The 20,391-nt window shown below is 42.7% G+C and overlaps 1 protein-coding gene across 4 annotated transcripts in view; it reads right to left on the reverse strand.

The window, feature by feature from the left end:
- The window catches only part of CNTRL (centriolin), a 75,959-nt gene that overhangs the window by 6,677 nt on the left and 48,891 nt on the right, over window positions 1–20,391 (reverse strand). For all 4 annotated transcript variants that reach the window (XM_055301474.1, XM_055301472.1, XM_055301476.1 and 1 more), the window contains 16 exons: window positions 20,186–20,365; window positions 19,334–19,450; window positions 18,933–19,077; window positions 18,090–18,238; window positions 16,324–16,513; window positions 14,914–15,227; window positions 13,242–13,447; window positions 11,029–11,221; window positions 8,092–8,222; window positions 7,821–7,961; window positions 7,593–7,719; window positions 6,621–6,785; window positions 5,966–6,125; window positions 4,281–4,396; window positions 3,985–4,202; window positions 1,653–1,810 (listed from right to left, as the gene is read on the reverse strand). In XM_055301474.1, coding sequence (XP_055157449.1) covers window positions 1,653–1,810; window positions 3,985–4,202; window positions 4,281–4,396; window positions 5,966–6,125; window positions 6,621–6,785; window positions 7,593–7,719; window positions 7,821–7,961; window positions 8,092–8,222; window positions 11,029–11,221; window positions 13,242–13,447; window positions 14,914–15,227; window positions 16,324–16,513; window positions 18,090–18,238; window positions 18,933–19,077; window positions 19,334–19,450; window positions 20,186–20,365 — 2,710 coding nt within the window. The remainder of the gene's footprint in view (window positions 1–1,652; window positions 1,811–3,984; window positions 4,203–4,280; window positions 4,397–5,965; window positions 6,126–6,620; window positions 6,786–7,592; window positions 7,720–7,820; window positions 7,962–8,091; window positions 8,223–11,028; window positions 11,222–13,241; window positions 13,448–14,913; window positions 15,228–16,323; window positions 16,514–18,089; window positions 18,239–18,932; window positions 19,078–19,333; window positions 19,451–20,185; window positions 20,366–20,391) is intronic.

Below are 20,391 nucleotides of genomic sequence, written 5' to 3' on the forward strand. Positions count from 1 at the left end.
ATTACATAAATACTTGTATGCATCTTCTAAATTCCCATCAGCCCTCAAAAAAAGTAGGAACTGAATGTAAACTTCTGTTAAAGGTATGGCTACGCTGTACCATCTTATTAAAAGATCAAAAGAAAGAGTTAACATGTACAACCTGGGCTTGGAGCTCAGGTTTTTAGATTTACATGTTCAAAACCTTCATAATAAAAAAAAAAATTACAGATAATACCCAGGGTTGATGATGTGCATGGCTTAAAAATGAAAACCTTCTACACTGCTGCTAGAAATGTAAAGGGAGACAATCTGGGAAAAGATCTCATGTGCATGCTGGCTTTGTCATTAACCAGCTCTAGGTCCTTGAGGAAGTCATTTCTCACTTAAGTCACAAGGAAACTAAGCTTAAGTTTCCTCATCTGTAAATGGGTGAAACAGTTTCTATCTCATAAAAATATGGCAAGGATTAATAAAAAAAATGCATATAAAATCCTTGCATCTTGTCTAAGACACAGAAAGTGTTCAAAAGAACATTGTTAGAATTATTTAGTTAATTTCTAATCATGAATAATTACCAAGATTTGGTAATAAAGGTATTATCTGCATCTTCGTTTTTTGTTTTAGAACTACACACACACACACACACACACATACACACACACACACACACGCACCCTGAAGGAAAACTCTGGAAGGATGTTCACCACACTGTCAACAGGAATTAGCTCTGAGGGGTGAGGTCAATAGTAACTTTTATTTCTTCTTTTTGCTTATGTTTTTAAATTGTTCTTTAAGGAACATGAACTAATTTTTTAAACAGCATTACTGAGATATAATTCACATACGATGCATTTCACCCATTTTAAAGTATGCAATTCACTGGCTTTAAGTATATTCACAGAGCTGTGCAAACATCACTACAATCTAATTTTAGAACATTTCTGTCACTTCTAAAATAAATCCCATACCCATTAGCATGAATTATTTTGATAGTAAGAAAAGCCAACAATTAAAAGAACCCAGGAGGCAGGGACCAAGGGGCAAAGACGGTTTCCATCGGAATGGACAGCAGTCCCCGTGGGGATGATCTTTGATTAACATTTCTTCTGGGAACAGCTGAGTTCTGGTTTTGTTTTTCAAGACTCTGCCTCAGCAAGACGTGAAAAAGAGAAGAGGCTGCAGAAACTCCTGATTCCAGGTATGATGATGGAGGAGGGCCACTGGGAAACCCTCCCTGAAGAAGGGCCTGCGTCCTTCCCCAACAGCTGGTGGATGAGGAAGGTAAACGTCTGCTCCAAAAAGCAGGTAAGTGGACAGGCGTCCGTCCTGAGTGTGCACGCCCAGACACGGCCCCTGTGCACTCGCAGACAAATGGGGTTGTGCCAGGAGCCCCCTCCCCGGGGATCTGGCATGACTGTCCTGCAGTTCTACAAATGCGCACGTCTGTCTCACTAGCTTTCTGTATAGTATACTTTCTGTATGAAAGTATTAATATGGTTTTGATAAGGGAATATTTTTAGCCTATAAAATCTGACTTCTCATCTTTGTATAACAGACTCCAAATCTGAAGAAAAACAAAAGGCTGTATACTCAGTAAAAAATAACGGGAGGGGAAGGGGAAGGAGAAGGAAAGGACAGAAGGAAAGAGCCCCCCACCCCCACCCCCGCACCTTGTAGCTGCTGCTGCACCACTGCCAGGTCTTGATGCAGGGAGAGCTTCTCCCTGTTTCGTTGGTCCAACTCCTGCTGCAGCTTCCTGGCGTCCAGTTCCAACTTTTCTAAGCGTGCCCGCTCCATCTCGCTGTCCTCTTCTGCAGCTGCTAGAACCCTACCAGGCCAGAGGAGTAAGTCACGCCACCAAACACGAAATGTTCAAGCACACACAAGACACACGTGTGACACTTTCACAGTGTAGTTACGGACCACGAGTGATTATGAATCTTGACAAAATTTAAGGTTCTTCAACTCATTTTCAAAAGATATCTTACTTTCAGCTTTCTCAACAGGAGAGTTTTTTGAAAAACGACTCACTAAAGTTTTATAAAAATCGGGGATAAAAATGTGGAGAGTGGCATGCCTGGGTGGCTCAGTCGGTTAAGTGCTACCTTCAGCTCAGGTCATGATCCTGAGGTCTTGGGATCGAGCCCCACATCAGGCTCCCTGCTCGGTGGGGAGTCTGCTTCTCCCTCTGATCCTGCTCCTGTGCTCTCTCTCACTCACTCTGTCTCTTGAATAAATAAAACCCTTAATATAGATAGCACGCAGAATTCTAAAAATCTGGTGATTAAAATAAATCGCTACCTTCTGATTAGTGAAAAGCAGGAAATACAATCGTCCAAAAAACAGGCGTGCGTGAGCGGTCTCTTACATGATCGGAGTCATACAGTACGGGCTTGTTTTTGTGTGGCTTTTTTCGAGCACAGTCACTTTGAGATTGGTCCATGGTGTTGTACCAATACTGCACTCCCTTTTTATTGCTGAATAGTACTCCACGCTACGGATATACTATAATTTGTCTACTCATTCACGAGCTGATGGACATTTAGGTTGTGTCCAGGTTAAAGCTGCTAAGAACGTTAAAGTACATCATTTTTTGTATGAACATATGCTTTCAATTCTCATGAAAAAATAACTAGGAGTGGAATGGCTAGCTCTTCTGGTAAATGTATGTAAGAGTTTCTAAATAACTGCCAGATTATTCTCCAAAGTGGTCTAACATTTTACCCTCCCAATTGTGTATGAAAGTTCCAAGCCAGCATCTGGCCCTTCTAATAGGTGTGTAATGATATCCCATCATGGTTTATATTTACATTTTCCTAACAGTTAATGATGCTGAGCATCTTTTTGTGTGTTTACCTGCCATCCATTCATCTTAAGTGAAATGTCGGTTCAAATCTTTTGCCCATTTGAAAAACTGGATTGTTTGGTTTCTCATAATTGACTCAAGAGAATTCTTTGTATATATATTCCCTGGGCACAAGCTCGTTATTGAAAATTTGTGGTTGCAAAGATTCTTCTCCCAATCTGTGACAGGTCTTTTCATTATCTTAACAGTGTCTTTTGAGGAGAAGTTTTAAATTTTGATGAAGTTCAATTTTACTAATTTTTTCTTTTAGACCATGCTTTGGGTGTTTAACCCGAGGTCACAAAGGTTTTTTTTTTCCCCGTCTTTTCCTAGAAGTTTTATATTTAAGGCTTTGCATTCATGTTAATGGCCCATTTTAAGGTAATTTTAAAGAATGGTATGGGTGTGGGCTGAAGTTCATTTTTGGGATTCTGGATATGCAACTGTTTCAGCAATATTTTTTGAAAATACCACCTTTTCTCTACAGAAAAAGAGACCTTTGCATCTCTGTCAAAATTGGTTGCCCACACGTTTGTGTACTTTGGACCTTCGATTCTCTGTTCACTGATTGCTTTTTCTATCTTTACGCCAGTACCGGTGTTTTGATTACCACAGCTGTATACTGAGTTTTGAAATCAGGTAGTGTTAGACCTAAACTTTTCTTCTGTTTCAAGGTTGTTTTGGTGCCACAGCTATAAAATTTTAGATTCTATCCTATGTCCATCCTTTGCATTTCCACATGAATTTCAGAACCTGTCAATTTCTATTTTAAAAGTTTGTTGGGATTTTGACTGTGATTGTTCTGAATTTATGTATCAACTTGAGGAGAACTGGATCTTAACAGTACTGCCTTTCTACCCACAAACAGGGATCCCCCTCCATTTAAGTTGTATCTTCCAGCATTTATTTCACCTAAAAAAAAAAAAAAAAAAATCTACAACACGTTATTTTATAAAGTGCTTGGGGGGGGGGGGGAGGGGGAAAGCCTAAAAGTAAATACACCCAGAAATGCTACTGGTGAGCTGTACTGTGATACTGAATTCATGGAGTATTTATTTTTCTCCTTTTCTCTATTTTCCACTCTTTTTTACGGCGTGCATTATCATGCTTTAGCCTTCAGGAAGGGATCTTACAAGCCTATTGGTTTTTGCTCTCACCGTTTGGTCTGTGCCAACTTCTTTTCCCAGCTGTCCTGTTTTTCTTCGAGATCTTGCTTTTCTTTGCACAAAGACTCAACACACGACTGTAATGCTCGGGTCTCAGCAGTCATCCGTTCTACTTCCTGTGTGTTCCTCTGGAGGAGCTGCTTCTGCCACTCTATCTCGCCTCTCTGTCGCAGGGCTGCCTGCTGCAAACTCTCTAACTCCAGTTTCTCCTAAATCAGATAAAAGGGAACTCACACATGCCCAAAGAGAAAGACTGCAGTTGGCTAAGGGTATAACGGCTTTATTACCTCCAGCACTTCAACCCGAGTCTTCTCTAATTCAGACATCTTTTGGTCGTGTTGGAGCTTCAAACCTTGCAGCTCATTGTTTTCAAGTTGCAACATGTCCAGAATATTCTTTAGTTCTAAGAGGAACAGAGCATGGTCCATGCTATTATATGAAGTTGGAAACATTTACAAAATGAAACAGAAAATAATGCTGTTGAAAAAGAAATAACAGGCCATCAAAACATATATATTGTGTTGAATTAAAGGACCTAACTGTACTTTTTTTTAAAGATTTTATTTATTTGAGAGAGAGAGAGAGAGAGAGAGCAAGCGCTCAAGAGTGGGGAGAGCAGAGGCAGAAACAGACTACCCACTGAGCAGGGAGCCCAAAGTGGGGCTTGATCCCAGAACTCTAAGATCATGATCTGAGCCCAAGGCAGACACTTAACCCACTGAGCCAACCAGGCGCCCTGGAGCTAACTGTATGTTAATGAAGAAAAAAAAAATCCTTTAAAATACTGCTAAACATTAACTTATTAAACTTATTAATTTGTTAAAAACATTTTAATATAAGATTACAAAGATCTAGCTCTAAGAGCAATTACTCTATCTAAATGAATTTTAATAAAAATAACTAGGAAAGGGACACCTGAGTGCCTCAGCTGGTTAAACATCTGCCTTCAGCTCAGATCCTGATGCTGGGGTCCTGGGATCAAGCCCCACTTTGGGCTCCCGGCTCGGGCGGGAGCCTGCCTCTCCCTCTCCTTCTGTCCCTCCCCAATGCTTGTGCTCTGTCTCCCTCTCACTCAAATAAAAAAAAAATCTTTAAAAAAAATAAATAGGAAAAATGTTAAAATACATAAGCTGAACTCAGATAACAACTTTTTATCTTTTAAAATAATAGGTTTTTAAGTATTGATTATACAAATATTTGCTCACTATAGAATATTTCAAGAAAAAAGTAAAAAGAAAAAAATGAAAACCCACTATTATCCCACCATCCAAAGATGATCACTATTGGAATTTTGACGTGTTTCCTTCTAGGAGGGCGCGTGCACATTCAAGTGTGCAGGTGAGGTGCACCGTGCACATGCGTACACACAGGCACACACATTTTCAAAACAAACCGGGACTACGTTCTATATTCAGTTTTACATCTATTTCTTCAGTCTTCCCATCAGCATTTTTGTATGCCATTAAATGTTTAAAAAGTATGGCTTTAAAACTGGCCAAGTTTCCAAATTTTATTGATATAAATTTTGCAGCAAGTATCCAATTCAGCCAGCTTAACTTGTGAAACAAGGAAATACTTACTTACTAAATAAATAAATACAATATTGCTGCAATGTATATGAATGCCTGCCCTCTCTCAGTAACCAGAAATGGGCTAAATGGTTGACTTTTCAGAATGGAAACACTGGGGGATTGGTCCAATTTATTTTTCTATTAAACAGCCTGTTAAGTGGTCTTCCTTCTCCACACCATGGTTGGAATGATTATGACTATTTTGCTCTTAAATAAATTTCATCAATTTGAATGGCAGAAAATATCACATTCCTCTTATGATGCTGCTTTTCCTTATTCATTGTAACAAAGTCGAACTTTAAAAGAAGTTTATTTCACCATTTGTATTTTTTCTGTGATCTGGAATAGAGACATTTCCAAACTCAAACTAAATTTATAGGATTGTTCTCCTTTAAACTTACCAGTTTTATGTTTAGACATTTGCCCTAAAACTACCTGAAGATTGTCTTCCTCTTTTTCAATTTCCTGCTTTATGAGTGCAAGTTGAGTTTTTTTTTCACTGATCTGGACATTCAGTTCTCCTTTCTGAAAACTGAGTTCTTCCAGAAGAGATTTTACTTCCTGCGCAAAAAAAAAAAAAAAAAAAAAAAAAAAGGAAAAAAGAAAAAAGAAAAAAGAAAAAAAAAGTCAACTCTGTTCCACAAAATTATGACTCAAAATTACACTGAAATCAATTTTTTTAATTAACCATCTCAAAAAATTTCACAATTCTGATCCGGAAACCAGTTCAATTTTGCCTTTTATGTCAAGAACCACACTATATTTTATTTTAAACTAACATATTTATTCCTGGAGAAGAAATGGTACGAGAGAGGCACAGAGACAGATCCTGGAGAAGAAATGGTACGAGAGAGGCACAGAGACAGAGAACCTCTGTGGGAGAGCTACCGCCGCAGCCACCACCCGGATGAGTACCACCACATCAAACTGATAGTACAGAGGGGTCGAGATTCTGGAATCTGTATTTGCGTTTGGAGGGGGGGGGGGCAGTTAAAATATCTCAAAATAAATCTACGTCATCCTAGGACTCTTAAGAAAACCCAGTGAAAAACACACCCTAATGTGATTGCACTTCTCAGTTACTTCGCTTTCTCCTAGTCTCAGCGCTTCCTGGAGGTCAGCTTTGGCCTGGACCATGCTTTCCTGGAGGAGATGCAGCTCTTCCTTCCTGTGTCCTAACTCCCTGTCCAAGACGGCCATCTCCTGCTGCTGTCCTGACACCTGGATTCAAGCAAGAACAGGGAAGAACACAAAGCTTGACAAAGGCCATGCAACAACCTTCAGTGCTTGCTGTGATGGAGACTATTGGGTCCAGCTAAGGGTAGTGGGGGCAGTTAGGAGAGAGCCTAACTGTAATGATCCCAGCCGCCAGGAGTGAGGAGGGCCAGGCCGGGGGTGCCTGCATAAAATGTCTAACAAAGATCTTGAGTTCACATACATAAAAGCACTCAAATCATAGGAAAAACAATATGATAATAATAATTATCCCTCAAGTTAGGGTTTTCAAAATACTTCCACATCTGTACCCTATTCCATTCAACAACTACCTTGGCAATGGAAGTCAGGCAGGGATTTATGCATTCTGTAAATTTAAAAATGACTTACAATTTTAAGGACAGCACACACTTTTTTATGTAAAAAAACAGAAAATACAGACATGCAAAAGGGAGAAAACAAAATATTCATAATGCCCCCCTTATCAGATGACTGCTTTTGTGCTTTGATATAGACTAAAAATACAAGTGTTCATAAACACATTTAGCATAAGTGATCTCAGGATGTATCCTGTTTTGAGACTCACTTCTTTCACTTAACAATCTATTGAGTTGGGATTCAAATTTGGGTTGGATTCTACTCTTACATCACTAGGAGATACAGCTTCATTTATGCTTTATATCTTATCTTGTATTTTCCAGTCTTTTCTACCATCAGACATACATTACTTTTTTATAACTATATATGATGATTATAAATGATATAGGTTTCAAAGCAGCACGAACTGGTTCTTCAAGGCACCTGTTGCCATACCTGACTTTTCAGATTTTCCAGCTCCGCTTTCTTGGCCTGCAGGAGGGTCTCCGACTCTTTAAGGACCTGCAGGTGCTGATCCTCATTGTGCCGTGCAGTCTCAATGTCCTTCTGGAGTTTCTGCAGCCTACAAACACCAGCAGTACTAGACCAGATCTGAAGTGAGGCTGAACCCCTAGAGCTGTCTTCCACCATGAGCCCCTTAAGCCCGACACAGGCTGTACTTACTCTCCTGTCAGTACTTCCTTCTTCTTGTTTAGGCTCTGGAAGTCTGAGTCTTTTGCTGCAACAACTTTGTTTATTTCTTTCAAGATTTCCTCTCGCTCCATTTTGTGCTGCTCCAAATCCTTCATGTCAGCCTGGAGCAATCTGAAACACACTGCTTTATTCTCCAAGGCCCCTTAGACTTAACCTGCATTATTCATCATTAGGCAATTATTATCCTTTTAGAACCAAACTTCTCATGAATCTCATGGAATAGCTGAGGGACTCCACCTACCTCAGCTGCTGGTCGGCTTTGACGAGGTTAACGGCAGTTTCCTGGGCTCTCCTTTCTAACTCCTCAGCATCTTTCTCAGTTTGCAATAAATTTCTCTTGGCATCAGTGAATTTCTCAACAGCATGTTTTGTCTAAAAAAAGGCACTCTCGTTAAAAGCAATTCAGTTACCATACTCCCTCACAGCCATTGGCGGGGGGTGTAGGTTGGTACAACTCTTTTGGAAAACAACAAGGCAATCCAAAAAGACTGATTAAAATGTTCATTCACTTTGACTCTCCAATTCTAAGAACTCAGAGGAGTAAAAAAACTACTGCACAAAAATGTTCATTGTATGTTGATATACAACTTGACAAATAATAGATTAAATGATAATGCATCAGCACAATGGAATACCGTGTAGCCTTTAAAATGGAAGAATGTTAGTGAGATTACGTTGGCTGAAAAAAAATAAATTTGAAATGGCAGAAGCACTCTAAGAGGGAGGCTATGAATCTTTTTACTTAAAAATAATCTATAAATTGTTACGCTATTTTTTTTAATTAAAAATATTTCCAGGAACAACAAACCGATTTTACCAATATTTCCTCCTCAAAGAGATAACTGCTGTGCTGTATTATCATGCTAAATAAAACTTTATTAAAGATGATTCATTTATGGATGAGAAACACAAATACTAAATATTTTTGTTGATTTAAAAATCTTCCCATACAGGATATGGCCAAAACAGATTTTTCTTTCTTTTTTCCTTTTCAAAAACACACGATTAGTTTTCTTTTTTATCAACTTGGTTTCCTTTTTCTCTCTAAAATAAGAGGCTTAAAACGATGTCATCAAAGGTCCAAAAATAGTGTCTGGTTTGCACTTCGTTGAGCAGTGACTCACCTTCAGGCAAAACACTCGGGTTCTGCGCTTGCACTAAAGTCACAGGCTTCTGTTAAACTAGTCTACTAAATACCTCGTGTGGATGCAAAAGGGTCGGCAAGCTCCCAAACAGCTATTTTTTTTTAAGTTAATTAACATATAGTGTATTCTCAGTTTCAGAGGTAGAGGTCAGAGATTCCTCAGTTGCACACAGCACCCAGTGCTCGTTCCATCATGTGCCCTCAGTCATGCCCGTCACCCAGTGACCCCATCCCCCCACCCCCCTCCCCTCCAGCGACCCTCAGTTTGTTTCCTAGAGCTCAGCGTCTCTTGCGGTTTATCTCCCTCCTCTGTTTTTGCCTTATTTTATTCTTCCCTCCCTTCTCCTATGGTCATCGGCTTTGTTTCTTAAATTCCACACGTGAGTGAAATCCTACGGTAATTGTCTTTCTCTGACTCACTCATTTCGCTTAGCAGAATACTCTCCAGTTCCATCCACATCGCAAATGGTTAAGGTTTCATCTTGTGATGGCGGACTGGTATCCGCCTCGAATATAAACCACGTCTCCTTTATCCATTTGTAGCAGCCGGCGCTTCACCGGACTTCCTCCCACGTCAGAATGCTGGGCTCGGTCAGCTTCGGCAACAAAGCACTGGACAAAATGCACCGTGTGCTCTGCAAAGTCCCATCTCTAAGTTTTCAGTCTCTTTCTACGTTAGGTTTTAACACATCTAGCATGGTTATAAACCACCACTCTCCTCCATCCTCCTCCCTCGCAGCAAGCTGCCTCCCTGAGTTGTTTTGGGAGGAGGAAGGGGGAGGAACTTACTAGCTGCAGTTCACTTACGATCTCTGCCTACTACCGGATCATTAATTTTCTTTTCTATCCCGGTGATAAATTCCTCTCTAGGAATTTATGCTCACAATCATCTAACATGTAGAAGGAGGAACTGATCATCTGAAGAGACACTAGGATGTTTTTCCATTCTTATTAAAGCCATCACTCACAGACTTTCTCTAATACATCCGTTTCGGTTCCTGGGTAATAGATTTCTGTTCATTTAGATCCATCCATGTTGAGGTAACAACATAAAAATAGTAGTTCCTGAGATGCTCCACGTGGGTCTGGGACTTCTTTACGCTGGAATTCTCCTCAAACTAAGCAAGCTCTCTTGGCGAGGCAGAACTTGAACTGTGTGACCCTGGGCTAGGCGACCTGGGCTAGCCACTGCCCTCCAGGGCTGCCAGGAAAGTGAAATGAAGCACTATTTATAAAACATAGTAGAGCAGAGGCCCAATGAAAGGTAGCTCCTTTTCCTTCTTGATTTCCTTCTGTTGAAGTCTCAAGAACACTACCTCAGACCAAAAAATATTTTATTTTATATCAAGGTGGAGAACAAAGTAATAGAAGGAAAAAGTCTTCTGAGATCCACTGCTGTTTTAGAAGAATAGAAGACTGACCTATTTAATACAGAGATCCAAAAGCCAAATAATTTAAAAAAGAAACACACAGGGTAAGGAAGTGAGGTGCGTTAGTGACTTCAGCAGCTTTCAATATGCTACTTCATTTAGGGCCACCCAGGTGGCTCAGTCAGTTAAGCATCTGCCTTCGGCTCAGGTCACGATCCCACTGGTCCTGGGATCGAGTCCCGCATTCGGCTCCCTGGCTCAGTGAGGAGTCTGCTTCTCCCTCTGCCCCTCCCCCCAACTCTTGTGCGCATGCTCTCTCTCAAATAAATAAATAAAATCTTTATTTAAAAAAATATGTATATATATATGTGTGTGTGTATATATATATATATATATATATATATATTTATATATATATATATATACTACTTCATTTAACCCTTTAGTGAGCAGCCTTGGTATTCTTGGCCTGAATTGATAGATTAGGAGAGCAAAGATGGGGACTTAGGTGGCTTGCCCAAATTCTCACAACTCCTTAACTAGCAGACTGCAGCCCAGAACCCAACTGTCTGCCTTGGACGACTGCGTTCTCATCATGTTTTCTTTCTCGTCCTTCAGACTGCCGACAGTAAGCTGCCTCACCCCAAACCACAACAGAACATACTTTCTCTTTCGTGCATGAAAGTTCACTTTCAGCCTCCGTCAGCAGCCGGTCGGCTTCCCTGAGCTCTGCACGGCGCTTCAGAAGGGTCCTCTCAATACATTCAATTTCATCAACAATATCTTCATGGTGTTTGAGTGACTTCTCTATTTCTAGATCATTCACAAGACTCTCAACGTTTCCATCAATGAAATCTCTAAAAAACACACACATTAAGAGACTTAAAATGTAGACGATACAGACACTTGCAGCCTGATAAAAAGATGTATGATGATTTTCTCATTTCATATGAGAAGTGGTGGGAGAGAGAGACAGCTACATCGGATCATGTTCAGGCCTATGTTTACCCTTTTATTCAACATGGTGACTGGTGGGAGCACGTCAACAGCCCAGTTAGGCATCCAATTCTTGGTTTTAGCTCAGGTCTGATCTCAGGTTCTTAGGATCAAGCCCTGCATCAGGCTCTGCACTCAGTAGGGAGTCTGAGATTCTCTCTCACCCTCGGCCTCTGCCTCTCCCCCCGCCCCCGGCATGCATGCACATGCTCACGCTCTCTCTAATAATTACATAAATCTTTTTAAAAAACATGGTATACTGCTGACACTAAGTGCACAGTACGTGTAAAGTATGATGTAGTTGTTTTCTTTCTTTTTTTGGAGGGTAAGCATTTGTCAAGACAATGTTGATATTTCTATTCTTCTGTGGTATAAAAATAAACTACTACCATGATAATCATCCATTCCCTTGAAACTATCTTTCAAGTCGTAGCTCACCAGCTGCCTCAAAGACTACCTAATTTTGTGATTTCCTGTTTTGCTGGAGTAAAATTATAGTGACAGTATTTGACAAATCAGAAAGCAAGACACAGGATTGATTAACTCAAGGCTAACATGTCAAAATTACTTGAAAATGAAACTATGACAGAAAAACATGAAAATAAATTTACCAACATATTAACAGATTCTTTCTCTTTACATGAAAGCACACAGATGATCTTTACTTTCTTCTTTGAACATGTTATGTTATCCAAATCTCTTACAATGATCATTTACTATACTTTTATGCCTAAAAAAAGAAGTGGTGATTCCACTGCTTTACTATCCTCCCTCCAAAAACCTCACAATAAAAGCCCTCTCCCCCATCACACACCTACAAAAGTAACAGCATGATCATCTTTGAAACCCTCAAACATCTAGTCCCCATCTTCTCTTGGTCTGACCCTTGCTTTTCCCTGCCAGGTCTACTAGCCAGTCACATGTGAGCTCCAAGAAGGCTGAGACTAGAGCTCACTCACCTCTGTGACCGCCACAGATCTCCCCACAACCTTGGTGCCTGGACCAGTCTGGCTTACACAACAAAACACTGGGGAACCGTCCTAACTCATGGGCTATTGCAGAAAATGGGCTTCTATCCACCTGACGCACTCAGCAGATAACGCATTTGTTAACGGAACCTGTGCCCGATGCTGGTGCACAAAGAGAGAGGCTCAGCTACCGACCCTGGGCTCCTTACGTCATGGTGTGAACAGTGCGATGCCCAAGGTTGCCAAGCCCAGACCGTGGGAGCCACAGATGAGAAAGGCTTTATGTGAGAGGGGATCCCTGACCTTCACCTGTAAAGACAGATGGGAGAGGGGCAGGCTCAGATCCGTAGCTATGTGAAGGACAGAATGGAGAGGGGGCTGGATGTGGGAGGCCAAGGGGGAAGCTATTATCACGACTGAGGTTGACACATGATTAAAGACCAGGGCAGCAGTGATAAAGCAGACCAGCTTGACAGCTCTGTGTGCCTATTTGTAGGACCTGGACACCAGCTGGAGGTTTGGAGAAGCAGGGAAAGAGAAGCAGAGGACAGCTCGCATGTTTTTAGCCAGGGTCACTGGGGAGGGCAGATGGCAATGCCATTCTCCACGAAGGCCTCCAAGAAGAGGTGATGTGGGTTCCTGCCCAAGAGAACGAGACTTGTGCTGTGCAGCCTGGGGGTCACCCCACAGCTGTTATTTTAATGTAAATTCCACTCTGTTCCTTACTTCCACTAGCCACATTTCAAGCGCTCGACAGGTACATGTGCTAGTGACCACTGTTCTAGATGGCAAAGGGCTACAGCACTTCCAGGATCACAGGGAGTTCTGCTGGACAACACTGATTTGGGTCACCTTAATGAGCCAATACCGTATTCATCAGAATTATTAAGATAAAACGGCTAATAATAGTTACTTTCGCTGTTGATGTTTTCGGATGGTTCTATGTAATTCTTCTACTTCATGCTCTAAGTCTTTCTTCTCTTGCAAAAGACCATCAATGTTATGCTGCAGCTCTGCGAGTTCTTTCTCCGACTGCAGCTTGGGTGCTTTCATGCACTGTTCCCGTTTCCCAGATTTTAAATGCTGCATTATGTCTTCTAATCTAGAAACTTCATTCTCCTGAACAAAGAAAAAAAATGCAGTACTGTGAACATGACCAGATGGTCCTCTTCCTTCTTGCAAAAAGCTGTAATTAACTGTGCTCGCAGTGCTACCAACCACATGAAAATGGCGGTAGCTAGCTTCTAAGACTTGAGAATGAAAAGAAAAATTAATTAAACCAAGCCAATTTTTCACATCCCACAGATGAAACTGATGAACTAACAGAGCTTTTAACTTTCCCGTCAGCCCCACTAAGGTCGGTACACATTCACCAAGCACCTCTTATGCATAATCTCTACCTCCGGGGGTCAGCAAGAGCAGAAGGGACAGAACAGAGGTCTCTCTCTCCTCCGGGCACAGGGGAGGGGAGTGGTCTGGAAGGCTGCCCAGAGGGAGAGGGGTCGTGCCTGGGCTCTGAGGAATAGATGACCTGGGGAAGATCAAAGCCGAAGAAACAGCAGGCGCAAATGCACAGAGATCTAGGAGGCATGCGAGAAAAGGACAGAGGAGCGGGGAACCGCTGGCGGGTAACAGAAGCTGCTTAAGGGGGGACCACATGCCGAGCGGATGGCACCGCGGTGAACACACGTGCCGATGCATGGCAGGGCCACGCGAGTGACTACCCTGTCAACTCTCCGGGAGCACGTGCAGGCAGGCCCTCGGCAACTAGTCTGACCGACTGTCCTAGTCCTTGTCTTCCTCTCACTCTGCTGGGAGGAAACGGAAAAGCTAAAGAGCTCTAGGTCTCTATAGAGTTTGAAGGAGGAGTTCGTAGTGCATTTCGTAGTTCTTTAGAACCAGAGGTCTAAAGCAAGCTAGTGACTAGGAAGTAATCATTTTCTGAAATCTAGCCTTAGGGTAAGCATATGAAATATACTAAGAATTCACACAGTTAACGATACTTCCTACAAAGAAGAAATGTTATGCAATCATTAAAATATGGCTTTTAAAAACATTTGTAAAACCGTGGGGAAATGCCTGTAATGTGAAGCGCGAAAAACAAAGTATGAAATCTGTGTATAATAATAATTATGAAAAGAAAAAAATAATCATGAATCTCACCACCCAGAGGTAATCCCCACCACGGCCTTGCTGTATGCTCCTATGTGTGGATACACAAGCACACACACATACGTGTATGTATCCATGTGTGTGCAAATGCAGCCATTACTACATGAATAGACCTACACGTACATATCAGTACTTTTCAACAGAAAAACATACAACAAAGTCTCCAAAAATGGTTAATTTCTGGACTGAAAGCATTTTGTTATGAGATGGTTGAACATGTTTGCAGACTGGCCTGGTACCCTCACCTCTGACCAGAGTATTTTAGTCAATGCTTACTCCATTCTAAACATTCAACCTTACAAACACACTTGGGACATAGTCCATTCGTAGAGAGTTCACGTCATTACACACATAACCGTATTCAGTCTCCCATGGGAGCAGTGTGGGAGCAGGTCTTACATCTTTCCACTTACCAAGTTATGGTGTTCTGGGACATTGCAGTGCAGCACACCCACGGGGATGAGGGGTACGGAGAAGTTGGGAGGTGGAGGCCCATACACGATGGGAGCCCCAACAGGAGGTGGGCCATAAACAACAGTGCCAAGGTCAAGAGGCTGGCTATTGTTGGGCAAGGGAGGAGGGGGTGCATACAGGGCCATGCCCTGGGGTACAGGAGAACCATCAGGAAACACGGTGTACATCATGTATCCAGGAGGAGGTACAAATGGGTGGTCTTCTTGGTCATCTAGCTCGCTCTCTTCCTGGCTATCTCCTCCACTGTCTGCGTCTTAAAAAAAGAAAACAGAAGAGTGTTTTGCCCCTGTGGCTTATTCGGTAAACAAATTTAGTAAAGACGAGCAGCATTTAAATTAAGGTCCAAATCCTTGAGACCTAAGAATGAAACTTTGCAAAAAAAGGTCAAAAGCACTTTTGAAAAGCAGACCAAAACAAGGATTCATTCATGTTATTTTCAGTGGCTGATACTTGAGTTTTTCCTACGCCTATCTGTTGATTCGCTTTTTTTCTGTCTTCATTTGTTCATTTTATTCAGCAACCATTTGGGTGCCCGCTTCAGGCTACAGCAGAGACCAAAAGAGATGTAGAGAGATGAGCGGTAAGAACCTCAGCTCTCGGCACTTCCACGACCATGATGCATGGCTCTCTCTAAGCTGCTGGCTCTCCTGCTTGTCTCCCTGACAAGCGGGATCTACATTTATCACTGATGGCAACAGCCTAGCACACAGCAGACACTCAATAAGCAGCTCCTGAATAAATAAAATAAGGTGATACTCCTATTTTACACTCAACACTTTCAGAGGAGCGACATAATTTGCCTAGGATCACACAGCAACATAGTGAAAGAGCTAGGATTCACTTCAAGGGTGACTCTTCCTCCTGGAGCTTTAGAAGATGGACCCATATAACACTTCATTCTAGTCAAGCTAATCGATGCCACGATACAAGGATGAAAGCACCTGCCTTGCTCCAGGAGTGCAGGAGGTGAAGAAGCCACTCAGGTGGCCTGGGTCAAGCGGGGTGGAAGGCGGCTCTGTAGAGGAGTGCTGTTTGAGGCCCTGAGTCTTGTTGAAGGTTGAGCAGGAATAGGTTTGGGAGAGGAAGTTAAAAGCACATTCCAAACACAAGGTTTAAAACCCAGAGGTGTACCTTCTGGAGGTAAGAGGAACATGGCATGCTATGGGGATCTTAGGATGCTGGATGGCTGACCTGCAGGACAGTAATGGGAGGGGAGACAAGAGGGCACTGGCCAAGGCCACAGCAAGGAGGGCCTTGCAGAGCCAGCTAAGGAGCCTGGACTGTGTCTTAATGGATTTCAGGCAACCAATAAATGAGAAACGAAACTTCCCTCCCGTGATTTAACTTACCTCTATTTGAGAACGATTTATGTAACCCACTCCTGATAGGAGAATACACCCAGTATCCTGAGGCAGGTGGAGGCCCACTGTTCTCCTTTCCATCCTGCCGTCCACGATGTGGTTTTCTAACCGGAGTGGAGGCTGTGTACTTTAGGCCAACACCAGAGTCCTTGGTGGCCTGGGAACTGTGGCTGGAAACCTAAAATAAATGAGAGAAGAGCCCCTTACTTATTTGAAATGAATAGGCTGAGCTGGAGAAATGCCAAAGTCTAGAACAAAGTTGAGATGTAGCAAAGTTGAGAAAGAACTAGTTTCCTGTCATAGATCAGAATTCTCATTTTTCAGACAGAAGCAAGACACAATTTACAGTCTCAGGTAAACTGCCTAAGTGTCAGCCTCTCTTCGCCAGTTCTCGTCTTTCCTGGTGGTTTCCCTCTTTTGCCTGGACCCTGATGGTCAACCCATGAAGTGAATTTCCAAGGCCATCTGGGGTATTATCAGGCTCTTGTCCTGGGAGCCTGGTGTGGCTGCAAAGCTCTACTCTGCTCCCCTCCTTCCTTCCCAGTCATAAATAGGTCTACTTTCCAGACCCTTGCCAGCTCAGCCTTACAATGTTACAACATCTAGCCTCCACAGCTTCCCCCTCCAGCCCTGGTTGTCAAGGATGTGTGGATTCTGGCTAAGTCTACACAGCCCTGGGATCCTAGTGTGTCAGAGTCACTTCTCCCTGGCTGCTGCCTGTCAGCTGATTCTAGCAGCATGTCACCCAGACCCTCTGTTCTGGATGCAGGCCATTTACCGTCCTCTCCTCGCTTACCACCTTCAAGCCCCCAAGCCCCTGACTTTTCGTCTCCCGCACATCCAGCTCCGGGTGCTGTCCCTCACGGAATGAGTTCATACAGCTCCACGTCCCCACCCCCACCACCCCGAGTTCACCTGCTGCAAGTCAGGCCCCCACACTCAGCCCAATCATCCTTCCTACACTCTGGCTCTGATCACATTACACACAGCCTTGGTTCCCAAGGCTTCCTCAGGTCACTGCAAGAGATTGTGAGGCCCTTTTCAAAAGCATGAGCCCAATCTACTTTTCCAGACTCACCTTTCACTATTCCCATCCAACCATCCAGCCCCACATGGCGACTCACCACGGCTAAACCAACTCTCCCCTTCCACACATTTCCTCCCTTCTAAAAGCCCATGCCTTGAGCGCTAAGTGCTGACTTCATGGCGGTGTGTGAAGTCCTCTTTCCCCAGCTTCCCCATGGGAGGAATCCCTAACGCTTCTCTATAAGCAAAGCACATAGATCAAGACTGTCATCATGTGCATGCCACTGTTGTAATGACAACAGTGTTGTAATGTCTTTGAGAGCAAGGGCTAAACCATTTATCATGGCACCCCATGTAGCACCTTAGATTTCAGTGAACACAAGATGAAAGGTTGGCTAAAATCAAATGAAATCTAGGGGCCCCGTTTTCTGTTAGCCTCTGCACAATTTTATACCCATTTCCAACAGGCCCTCTGCGCCCATCACCTTATCCCTTTGCAGGATCTTCTATCGGGGACCCAGGACATACCATCTGAGCACGAGTGGGCAATGGCAATATTCCTGAGAAGGCCCTATTTTCATCTCAAATATTAGAAACACTTAAGAAACTCAATGCATGGCTTAGCCAAGACATATTGCTCTTGACACCTTCTTCACAAATTGGGAGAATATTGTCACATTTCCTTCAAGAAAATTCAGAATACACTCCCAGCATCACAGACTTCCTACTTTTGATGATGATGGCGGTGGCATAAAGTACCAATAGCCTCGTCTTTTGAAAGGATCTGTCATGCTGCTGATGTAATCATTCTGATGAGAAACTTCACGTCGAAGTTCAGCAATTTCTTCCAAAACATTTTCAAAGTTTCCTTTGTTATCTGCAAGAGGAAGCCATTCTGTGAAACTGGGCATGAAATCATCTACTTCCCTCCTCTCCCAACATACACAAGTGATTCTGTGACAGCCAATGACTTCGATCAGCTCCTCAAAAGGCGTCTTTTCAGCCCATCCCATGGTAATGTTTTTGCTCCATCCCATGGTAATGTTTTTGCTAACACTTAAAGAGGATAAACATAACCCTCTGTTATTCATCTATAAAGTGAGCCAGAGAAAACTGGTTTGTAAACATTATTCCTTTTGAAAATTCAAAGATCTCTTGTCTCACTGTAATCAAGTTCCTTAATATTTCACTTACATAAAATGTTTTTAAAATTATTTGCTTTTATTCATTAAGCTAATTATGACAACTCTGTAAATCAAGCATGGAACTGATCACAGTTAAATAAATTTGCTAAGGTGAAAAACAAACAGAATGATTTTTTTTTAACACAATCTGAACTGTTATTTATTTTACTTACTTATTATTATTATTTTTATTTGACAGAGAACACAAATAGGAGGAGAGGGAGAAGCAGACTCCCCGCTGAGCAGGGAGCCCAACATGGAACTTGATCTCAGGACCCTGGGATCATGGCCTGAGATGAAGGAAGATGCTTAACTGACTGAGCCACTCAGGCGCCCCAGAACAACTGTTTTTAAAACCGATACCCAAATGAAAGCCCAATACTTTACCAGCCCCGGTGAGGTCTAGTAAATTCCTCAGCCTAGCAATCTCTGTTCTTTGCCTCTCCATTGTCTCATTTAGTTTCTCCATCTCCAGCATCTGTGACTTCGCTCCTCCAGAGCTGACATCTACTTTCTCAATCTCATGTCGAAACTATTAAAAAATCACATACACAAAGTTGCCCATGAACATTCTTTCCCAGACACCCTTATCCTTCCAACTTGTTTTAGTACTTCTAGAACTTTTACCGACACTTCAGGGAGGTAAGGATGCCACATCACCCCTTGCCCAGCACGCAGGAGAGGACTGATTACACTTCCAAATTCTCTTGAGTGGTCACGTCCACTACTTTTGTCTTTTAGGAACTAATACAGGCCCAAAAAGGAGATCGCAGAGTACCAGCACTGACCTGCTCCTCTTTATCTCTGAGAAGCTTCTGCAGGAGTTCAATCTCCGCTTCTGCTCGGATCAGATCCCTGGCTGCTTGTGCTGCCTTCCTGCTGAACCTCTCCGTCTCCTGCAGCTCCTACTGGGACAGAGGTAGGAGAAAGGCAGCACTGCCATCATTCACTGTCTTCTTCATTTCTCTCTTCCTCTCAGACGGACGCCTCTGTTCTCATCCCATCGCCAGCCTGACTACCCCATGTGTGTGGCACCGGGTCCCACCTTGTCCTGTGCTGTTCCCATCACTGGCAGATTACTCCACCCCTCAAGGGGCCCAGGTGGGCAGGGGGCTCCATCAGTTAGAGCAAGAGCTGACTTTTTCTTCACTATTCCAGAGTCTTCCACGACTGATGTCTCTCTGGACTCTCATTAGATTAGATTTTCTCTATTATCTATTGTCTTAATCTCATGAGCATCTGCCCCTTTCAAACTGTTACAGAAGGCATTTCAGTCAGAAGGCAGGAGAGCCCTAGGGGTCACAGAGTATCTGACTGCACAAGGTGAAAAGTCTGGGGTTCAGAAACCTTTAAAACCTTGGTTCAGGTGTGGATCGACAGCTATCTCCCTAGGCAGAATTCTACATTTAGAGGTGGGGATAGTAGGTTTCATTTGGTGGTTCCCTTCGGGGCTCAGAAGAAGGCAAGACCCGCAGCAGGGCTGTGATGGGAGAAATACAATCCTTAGGTCTGAAGGGAAACACACAACTTTACAGTGGTTTCTAAAATAACCAAAGTCTATAACAAAATGCAGTAATACAAGTGGCTATGTTTTGGGGCTACAGTGCTGGTGGAAACTTGTTCTGCACACGTGGACTCACCTCTGCTCGCTCCTGGTTAATTTTCATCACAGTTCCATGAAGGGACTTGAGCTGGTCTTTGGCAATGGTGAGCTCAGCTGTGGCCAGCTTATCAGAGGCAGCTACAGCTTTCTTTAGCTTCTTCAATTCTCTATCTAATCCAAGAAACTGCTCCTGAGACTTGGCAGCTTCAAGTTTCTTCTAAAACAAAAGAAGTGTTAATTGAG

The sequence above is a fragment of the Nyctereutes procyonoides genome, unplaced genomic scaffold (assembly GCF_905146905.1).
Source record: "Nyctereutes procyonoides isolate TBG_1078 unplaced genomic scaffold, NYPRO_anot_genome, whole genome shotgun sequence".
Lineage (NCBI taxonomy): Eukaryota > Metazoa > Chordata > Mammalia > Carnivora > Canidae > Nyctereutes > Nyctereutes procyonoides.